Source organism: Aphis gossypii, chromosome 1 (assembly GCF_020184175.1).
Source record: "Aphis gossypii isolate Hap1 chromosome 1, ASM2018417v2, whole genome shotgun sequence".
NCBI classification, from domain to species: Eukaryota; Metazoa; Arthropoda; class Insecta; order Hemiptera; family Aphididae; genus Aphis; species Aphis gossypii.
The window spans coordinates 49833052-49843763 of record NC_065530.1 but is presented as its reverse complement, the minus strand read 5'-3'; the positions used below and the strand labels follow the sequence as shown (position 1 = coordinate 49843763).

The window sequence follows — 10712 nt, the reverse complement described above, 5'->3', positions numbered from 1 at the left end:
CCACAAAACCTAAAGTTTAATAATCACAATTTTAACTGATTGAATTTTTGAGAGTTCGTGAGTTTTCTATTACACAATTTGATTGTTTATCCTTTTAAAATGTATAGTCAATCAATAAAAAACTTCTGGTGTTCCTTTAATGTTTTTTTGTTTGATAAAATATTTATGTAAATGATTTTTAGAAATATTCTTTAAATATATTAATAAGTACCTACATATAGAGCGTATCGCCATGTAATCGTTAAACAAATACCTAGGTACAATTATACAATTATACAAAATGTAATTTTTGAATTTATACATACAATTTAAAGATTTAAACTTTTTAAAAAGTTAGGTTCTGGGATCAGGGAAGAAAAATATGCCTATTTTATTAATAATAGGTATGTATTATAATAATACACATTTTATTTAAAATATACGCCCAATAGTTAAACTGTATATATTAATATAACTAATATAAACATCTATAATCTATATATTATTATAGGAACCGCAAGTAAAAAAGTTATTTTTTGGGAGAGTGGAATAAGGGCAAGGGTTAAACATTTACAAGGGTGGTAATATATCAAATGTCCAGGAGTACTGATAGACTTCGCTATGGCTCTGGTTAGATGGTTTTTTATGTACATAAATGTATTGAAAATTACCATGTTTAAAAAAAATAACTACGGGTTGTGACTCGTACAAAATGAGTAGTTATTAAATTATTATTCCCCTAGGTATATTATGTATTGTACAGAGCTGAATGTACTTTGGCTAAACTATGATATTATATACGGGTACCTACATTTCACGACGACCTCGATCGTTGTTGATACCGTGCCAAAGTGTCGTTTTTAATCGGGCGCCTCGTTGGCATTATATATATTATTATTATGTTTTACACCCCGCACGGCATGCAAGTATTTTTCAGTACATATATATATATATATATATTATAATACTTCTAGTAGCGTACCTATTATCTACAGCAACCGCCGAAGACATGATTTATATTGCCTTTGCACCGGATCAGTAAAAATAAAATTTCGGCCAACGCCAGCAGCGAATTATACAATTTATGCACATGATGTATGTAGGTATATATAGTTACTATATATTATGTATATTTTTCATGTTCCATTGCCGTGCGCGGACACTTTTCGCAGGGGATGCCAATATTTCTTGTAAAGAAATTTTTAGATATTAAAAATGTTAATTTTGAGAAGAGTACACCCACTTTATATGCATACTACAAAAAATCGATAATATAATCATATTTTTAAATAAATATCAGCGCCATACAACCTCTGCAGGCCACTCCACACGTAAACAAGTATAATTGTAATCTGATTCCTTGACATAGGATTTACTGTTTATTTATTTAATATTTATACATAATATTATTTTATGGCAGTGCCACTGCAGTGACCTTTTCGAATTATACCGTCACACAATACACAAATATATGGATGTAAAAAACATTATGGAATGGGAAGCTAATGATGATCGGTTTCCGGTGATTTCTGATATGACTTTATTGTTATATATAGAACGAAACCTATATGCAAATTCAAAGGAAAAACAATTGGTAAATTATTACAACTATTTAAACATTTTAGCCGAGTCGATCCGTTCCGTTTTTTAACGTCGGTGATTTTAAATATAAAATATGTCGATAGGTAATCGCGTTTAATTGCTGCAATAATCTACTTGAAATTGAATTCGTTTTTTTTTTGTTTTATAAAATGTAAATCCTTTACACCGGCTACAACTATACATATTTATGTTACAATCACTTTACGAAGAGAAAAACAATATGCACAAATCCGTTGTACATATACAGAAGGATTGCATTAGAAATTAGAACTTTTTATGTTTATCACGATAAAATGCCTACTAAATCTGAAAGACTCGCCACCCGCTGTAAACTTATTATACTATTATACACACTTAAATACTTAATGATTATTGTTTTCGTTGTTTTAGTGCAACAACAAAAAGTTCTAATCCTCGAAATGTTTACAATTATATATTATAGTGTTATTAATTAAATACAAGCGCGAGTTATGTACGTTTTATATACGGCAAGAACGCATAAATATTGTTGTTGAACAAAGTGAATAAACAATGACCGAGCCTTATATAATTATTTAATACATTGTACACATATTAGCATAGATACAAGTATTATACTGGATATGAATAATAATATTTAGGTAGTCGGAACACCGCAACCATATATTATATAATATAATCATCACATTTACTAGGAAAAGATAAACATTTATTCGTATAGGTATTTACTTTAAAAAAATATAAATATTTTAGTATTATTTACAAAATTAAAACTACGGAATGCACTGCACTAACACCTAACCAAATAATGTATAGATTTATCAGTATTATGTCGCATGTGTAACCGTGTAAATATAGGTAGGTACTTCAGTACTTGTAAGTATACCTATATATTATGTTATTTAAAAATCATAATTTTTTAGCATGAAAGAAGTAGGTATAGGTACCTACTCAATAAGTAAATATTGTAAACCGCAATCACACGTTACACGTAGGCAAGTCCGTATTTTGTATTAAGTAAGGAAATGAGTTTTTAGCTAAGGGAGGGGAACTATCGGTATAATAATCGTAGGTATGCAATAAATATAAAAACTTGGGTAAATCATTTTTATGAAGGAATAAGACATTTCGAAGGGTAACTTCTCAACTCTCTCACCGGTTTTGCATTGGTCATAATTCATAACGGGTAAAGGATACCTATCATAATAATATATGTAATCATTGCAGTATTATGAACTTGTTTTAAATTAAGTCTATATTTTATTTGTTATAAACCTATACTTACCTATTATTTATTGGATAAGTATTAAAATTGGTTTATTATTATGTTTATAATAACATAGAATTTCAAAAAGAAACAGCTTAACTAGATCCATCTCATCTAAAGTATATCTATAGGCCATATATACCCTATATCCATATTATTATTATAACCATCGTTTGTTTGGAAATGGGCGACTTATACTACGTATATGTCTTACACTGGGCACAAAATGTATAAATGCGGTTTTAGGTGTATTCTTATTATAATTATATAAATTGATCAAATAGTAAAACAATAATAGTTTGTATACTTATCGACATACATCTCAGTTATGATTTTCAAAATATTATATATTTCCTCACGGTTAGGTAAAGTAGCATTATAGATGCAGGCAAAACACATAAAAGCGAGCTTAAAGTGTCGTATAGATGCTTGACACTATAAAAAAACGACGTGAGTACGTCACATAATATATAACTTAATCAACAGCCACTACAATTTTAGTTCACTAGGTCTCATCAAATCTATATGTTTATACATATTACATATACCTACTTCAGTGTAGAATAGCCTAAAAATGAATAATATTATAATAGGTAATGCAAATTATAAATTTAGGTTAGACACTGACATTTACATTTTACATTCTCTCACAATATCAATAAGCGAAAAAGAGGAAAAAAAATTTAATGTATAATATAATGATCTGTTTTTTAAATAACTCTTAAATTTTAACCAGTCAATTAATCAATATTTTATTTTTCTCGCCCTCTTTTCACTCTATGGGTATGTATAATAATATAATATATACGTCGAAACGTGTGACCTTATTATGTTAAACCTAGTTAATAGCTATTCAATTATATGATTACAAAACGGTTTATTATTCGATTTTGTACAAAATCTGTTGTCAGTAAAAGTAGGTAGTATAACCAAAAACTTATCGAAGGCAAACAGAAGCATATTATTATCTATTTTCCTGTTCGTAATCGAGTGGCCAACAAACGTCACAATTAAATTGTACCTATTTTATAATATAGGCGTGTATAGCATTGTAGCTTACGAATGCCTGACGACGATTCAAAATGAAAAATCGCTTTGTCGGCGCCGTAGGTAACTATATAGTACGTCTTACAGACATACTCGCATGCTATTATTATACGTTCGAATTCGAATAAAACGGGCGATCATTATACATTCAAATAAAAACGGGCGATCGTTCTCGAATCGTTTCAATCAATAAAAATATACGGACAGAGGAGGTACTAACCTAACGTATGGTGCCAACAGCGTATTATTATGTTATTCGATTGCATTCGAAACTCCACGCATTTCCGTTTACTCGGGATTTTAAATTGCACGGGCACATAGTCGTGTCAAGTGGGTACTGTGTACTGTATCGATAATTCAATTACGTACTATACATATATAGGACACGTAGGTACATCGCACACGCGCTGGGCGCTTCGCCGAGCTGATGAAATAAATTGGCTTGCCGTACTATACTCTCATCGCTCTGCAGGGGCGAATATCGATCAATTCGATAATATTATAGACGACGACGACGATAAAATGTTTAACACCCGACGTGACAACAAAAATATAGGTTTACGAAATAGAAAACTACGAAGCGTGGTCCTCCTCGATGTACCGAATAAAAAGTTATCAATTATAAACGTTAGTTATTGTGTATAAAATATTTTTTTTTTTGTTGTAGCGAACAATCAATATATAAATGTTCACATACAGTACACACACCGTGTTAATTAACACCACAGCTGAGGTTTTTTCTAAATCTAAAAACTCAAAAGGCATTAAATTATACGATGTACTCATATTATGTATATATATTTTTTTTTATTATTTGTTTTTTTCTTTTATATAATATTTTATAATAATAATAAATAAAAAAAAACGTTTCAACTCTTTGCGCTCCAATATAATAATAGTAACAATCAACGCGTACTTGGGTTTACATTGCAAAATGAAAATACGTTAGCCGCACGTAAGATAAATTGCTAGCAAAATCAAACGATATGACATGTTTTGAGTCTTTTACTCAGCTAAAACGGTGTCATCAGAAAACGTTTAACTGACAACGGAGCGCAAAGTGTTAAGTGCGTCTTCACAACTCATCATAATATATACACATTATAAACAACGTTATAAAATCCGAGATTCAAAACAAAACATCAACAAATTTGTTAAGTACATTTTAACATTTTTTTTCTTTTTTTCATTTTTTATGAAACATTGTTATATTCCGACGACGTTACCTTTAAAACAATCATATAATACGAGACAAGTAAAAGCTGCCTAAACATTATTTTGTTGTTCTTTTTAAGTTTTTAATGAAGGTTTGTTTACAGTGTGATGTTAATTTTTATTATTACAATAACATTAAAATCCAAGATATGCAATTTCGGATTGTCAACAATTGCCTAAGTATTTAATAAGCAGTTAAGTATAAGTTATGATTACAAGTGAAAAGTAATGAGAAACGTGAAGTATTTACTTTACTATACTTAAATCTATAAGAAACAAGTTTTAACAATGGTATAAAAACGTACACTGTAAATTGCATATAATTAAGAATTAAATTTTAGCCAAGTATAGATAAATAATTATGTGTAATTATATTTCTAAATATAAGTTAAATATCCTAAGCATTTATATTTACAAATAACATAGATCACAATAAATATTGCAATTCAAGAAACTTGAGAATGTTTATAGATGTAACATGAGATGAAATTTGAATACATTGTTTAATATAATATATTAAAGTTATGGTTTACCACAAATGTAAAATAAATATTAATCATTATTATAGCAAATATATTGTGAAAAAGCCATTGGTGTTCTTCTCGAGTTTCTTGATTGTCTAACAAGAATACAATATCCATAAGGCATAAGTTAGTACAGATAATCAAATAACAAAAGTATAACTACATAAATGTTACATAATAATATAGGTGACAAGAAATGTGAACATAGGCGCAACTAGGGAATGCTAAGAGGACTTCAGCACTACCAAATGTTTATACCCTATTCTTTGTTTTTAATTTATAATTTTAGTTAGATATATTCAATGATTTTCAATAATATTCAATTGAACATTAATCCAATGTCTATAATATTAGCACCCCAAAAAATGAAGGTCTAGTTGCGCCTATGATTACTATACGTTATGACATAATGATATTATGTATAAACGTCATAAACTTAAGTATTTACTAAATTTTAATATAATACTAAGAAAGTAATAAATTATTAAAAAATTAGGAATAGTGGACTAAAATAATGTGTTGAATACATGTACTAGTCAAAGATAACTAGCGTAATTTTGTAAGTACATAAATACATATGTAAAAGCTCATTCATTTAAAAATTATATTATAATGTTAACACTTAGCAACAAAAAATAAAAACAAATTGGGACGGTGTATTTTTATAACATCTCACTAGGATTTTTAAAAATTCTTAATACTTAATCAGATACTAGGTAAAGTCAACTTTAAGTTTCCTTTATAACAGATACATGACGTGAATGAACACAAAGCGACATGTTTTTTATAGCTACTAAGGGGAGTAGGTATTAACAGATGTGGAAAATCCGACTGGCCATACTTTCACCCTACAAATAGAGATACTTCAAAGGAACAAGAGATATTAGAGATCAACAATATATGACAGATCGACAATAAAAATCATTTAAAAAAATAATAAATATGTTATATAACAGTCATTTTCTTAATGTCATTAATAAAAAAAATAAAAAAACTTGAGTCAATCAAAAATTAAAATGTTTTTTTTTTAAATTGTTCGTTCAAAATTTTCATAACATAACTATACAAAAGAGTAACAATTCATAAATATACTCTTTAATTATTTAATTAAATTGAATAATAAAATAAAAAAAAAAAAAACGATTATCAGTCTTTCCCTAAAGCATGAGTCGGAATTTCCACATGCCATACTGTTAACACCACTAATCATTTGTCATATTATCATACATGTATTTCTTGTTCTTCACACTTTCCAATAGTTGTGTAGTGTATCTTTCTTGAAGAAGTATTAAATTCAGGTCTCAATCGTTTCAGTCCAAACCTAGATACATACACTACAACACCTAAGAATGCAATTACAGCACAAAACACAAATAGCATTACCAATTTGTGTCCCCCATGATTACTATCAACTAATGTAGTACGTATTGGAGTTGGACAATCATTGCGATAAGCAGCATATGGGTCAAGAGGATTTTTTGGCAAATCTTGTCTACATTTTATCGAATCACTGTTGCGAACACTAACCTTAGTGGTACGCAACCAACTATATAGGTTTTCAATATTACAACCACATGAAAATGGGTTATTGGACAAGTCAATGGCTAAAGATTTATTGTCGGACTGTACACTATCCAAGATGGAGAATTGTTCTTCAGAGAGTCCACGTATAAGGTTACCTTCTAAATCAATAAAACGCAAATGTGGCATACACTTTATGTCAAAATCAATGCCTGTGAGTTGATTGTTGCTGAGATGTAAGTCAAGAAGACGAGGCAATGGGCAGAAAACAAGAGGTTCTGTTATGACACTCATCTTATTTTGTTCAAGATGAAGTTTGGCCAAGCGACTTAAATTACTGTAGAGGAATACTTCATGCAAGTCGGCAGTTATGTTCACAACACCCTCATCAGCAAATGCATCAGTGAGATGTAGTTCTATCAAACTTTCAAAGTTTGAAAATACTCTATAAAATAAAATACAATGTTAATTCTTAAAATTTTTTATAAGTTTAATGATTTTTTTAAAAAAAAAAAAAAAAGAAAATATTTAACATTTTTATACTTGGAAGTATTTTATTATCACTAGAATATTTTATATTATCAGGATAATTGTTGAGGATTTTTAAATAAAATAAAATTGGAATCAAAATTTTAGTTTAAGTATTGGTTTTATTTATTATACATAAAAATAATAATTGTATAGATTTTTTTTTTGTTTTAATATTAAAACAATTAATGCATAACTAACATAACATAACATTTTACTTTGTTAAATTAAATGTAAATTATAGAAAAAGGAATACCAATATTTACTTTATATTTAAATTATGTACAGAACAATTTTTAAAATAATTGCAAAAATCATTCCTTATACAGACATTCTGGTGCTGAATAATTCAATCAGTAGGTGGTCCTACTAGGTGTGGCAAACAAACAACATGATGAGATCACACACTAGTGAGTAATTATTACTTCAAATGAATACCAAGATAGTGACCTCACAAATTTATATAATAGCTTAATTAATATTCATTAGAGTTGAATAACACTAAACCACCTTTTATAGCACTTGTATTGTTACCAAAAAAATAATAAAAATAATAGATTTAAAATTTAAAATTAGGAATTGTAACAATGTTTAACATATCCTAGAGTTTAAATAAATAGATTTATGTTAATAAATTTATTTCAATAAGAGATATTGGTAGAATTAAAAACAAGAGATCATTATCATTTATCACTATAGTATAACTAAAATATTATGAAAATTACATTACTTAGATAGGTAATAAAATAAAAAAAAGAATTATGTTTAAAACTCACCTGGGATGGTGAAACCCAATGCCATTCAATCCTATTTTGTTATTGTTGAGTATCAGCCGTTCGACATTCGGAACATGATGATAACTCTTTCCTTTAATTTCTTGTATGCCATTATTAGACATGTCTAGGAATCGTAATTTATTCATTGTGTTGTTGATACCAAAAATGTTTGTCGGCAGCTCAGGCATAAAGTTGCCGGTGAATATCAACACCTGCAACCAGAAAGACAAGAGTTAGTACTGGTATGGAAACGAGATCCTAGATTAATGTATAGTCATTCACATAAGCTAGGCGTGCACACAGGATGAGCTGGTTGACCAGAATCATTTTAGGGGCATAATACAATTTAAAATTTGTGTAGATGTATATTTAATTATAAAAATATGTTGGAAGTAATCATGAAAATTTTTAACTTAAAAAATATATGTCTAGAAATTAGTTTATTAATGTTGTGTGCACATACCTACAACTTGATTTTATTTACACAGTTCTTAATCTACAATTGGCATATACATTAATGTGTAAATAAAAAAAAATTAGGGGCACTGTCCAAGCATTAAGGCATTAATTGCTCCAGGTTCGACTGTAAATTGACATCTGCACACACCATGATCATGTCATCAACCGTGTGCTAATCACACTAACACAAATTAATTATAGTTATCTACCAACAGCATTTAAATGAGAGTAGATCGTTTGAGTAAAATTGTCCTCACTAGTATTATTTGAAAAGCAAACTGATTCTTCCACCCTTCTCTATACTAGAAAACGGGGCATACAGCGAAAAAATAAAAATAAATGATTATTGAATATAAGTCACTTAATTTTGGAAAGTTTTTATTTTATCGATGCAAGTATTTTAAATTTTCATAATTACCTATAACTGTACATTTTTAAAATACCTAATTTCTGGATCCCCAAGTGCCACCCACAGACTGTAAAAGATAGTCGATCACTCACCTCGGTTTCGCTGGGCAGGTTAAGGAACACGTCAATGCTCTGTTTCATGGACAGCCCTGTTCCCGTGCAGTTGACCGCGTAAAGTTCTTGTCGGTCGTACGTCGTCTGGCCGCAGTAGCACGCGCTCAGCTCCCTCTTGGCGCACCGGACCGGCAGTGGCCCTGACGATGCGGCCGCCGGTGACGGGGACAGTAACGCCACTAGCAACATCACTACCAGTAGCGCGGCCACGGAAGCCGCCGAGACGGTGGACGCGGCCATCGGATCGTCCACGCCGGAACGCGAAGGGACGGGGTTTAACGCGGACCGGGAGAGCCGCACCAGCACCGACGAACAGGGATCGGGGACGAAACAGCGGCACCACCGGACGGACGGACGGACAGGCGACGGCTAGTCGTCACCACCACCACTGCAGGCGGCTGCGGGGGACGGCGGAACGCATGCGAGACGACGATGACCGCTTAACGCGAACGGTGTTGAGCGATGAAATCGTTTTTATCGAACAAACAACCGCGCGCGCGGTCGACCTAAATAGTATCGTACGCGAGTCGGCCGAGTCGGGCAAAATCGGTTTTTTCCCCTATACTGTTTTCCCTTTTTCTTTTTCTTTTTCGCGCACTGCCTTTTTATTATTATTATTTTTTATTTTTTGAGGTTATCGACGAGGGGGCGCTATGGAGGCACGACGTTACCTGGTTATAATAGTTTGTCGGAGCGCGCGTCTTCGGTTCAAAAATCTACCGCCGCTGATTATATGGGTAGTAGTTATGTTTTTTAATGGCTATAACGACAAAATAATTTTAAAGATCGGGCGCAGTAAAGTTGGTTTCGATTTTTCTTTTTACAAAATAATTTATTGCCTGACCTTATTATATATTATTGTTTATTAAACATGTACCTACAACGTCGCGAATAATGGAAAATGTTTCCTGTCCGTAATAATATGATGTATGATAAAAAAAATATCTGAATAGTGAACGTGTCGGGACGAGCGGCGATACGGGCGACGACCGGTCGTCGTGCTGTAATATTATACTACTGATGCGGCGATCCGTTTTTTCAACCGATAATTACAAAATTACGACGGCGACGACGATGCGCGTGATGCACTACTGTAAATTTTCACGGGGTGGGGGCTTGCGAACAATGATGCGATTTATTGGATTATCAATTATCGTCGGAGCGACGAGAACGAGACACGTCCACTCGGTCGGCCGACCTCGATTCGAATATTTTGCGCACGCGGACATAAAATAATTTAATATATTTTATCCGCGATGCGACGATCGGTCGCCGTCCTCCTCCGATTGCCGC

At 31.4% G+C, this 10712-nt stretch overlaps 1 protein-coding gene across 1 annotated transcript; it reads right to left on the bottom strand.

Annotated features, from left to right (window-relative positions):
* Nucleotides 1–4661: 4661 nt before the first annotated feature.
* LOC114132501 (phospholipase A2 inhibitor beta) lies at nt 4662–10712 on the bottom strand. Its single transcript, XM_027997971.2, has 3 exons — nt 9399–10712; nt 8439–8650; nt 4662–7579 (listed from the first exon to the last, which is right to left on the bottom strand). The coding sequence occupies exons 1-3, from the start codon at nt 9657–9659 to the stop codon at nt 6835–6837; spliced, it is 1218 nt and encodes a 405-aa protein (XP_027853772.1). The 5' UTR covers nt 9660–10712; the 3' UTR covers nt 4662–6834.

What these genes read in the sequence shown, in the direction of transcription:
- LOC114132501 (XM_027997971.2), bottom strand. Translation starts at nt 9,659, where the DNA reads ATGGCCGCGTCCACCGTCTCGGCGGCTTCCGTGGCCGCGCTACTGGTA. An exon ending in ACCTGCCCAGCGAAACCGAG is followed by an intron (nt 8,651 to 9,398) that starts GTGAGTGATCGA and finishes TTCTGGTTGCAG; the next exon opens with GTGTTGATATTCACCGGCAA. An exon ending in ATTGGGTTTCACCATCCCAG is followed by an intron (nt 7,580 to 8,438) that starts GTGAGTTTTAAA and finishes TTTATTTTATAG; the next exon opens with AGTATTTTCAAACTTTGAAA.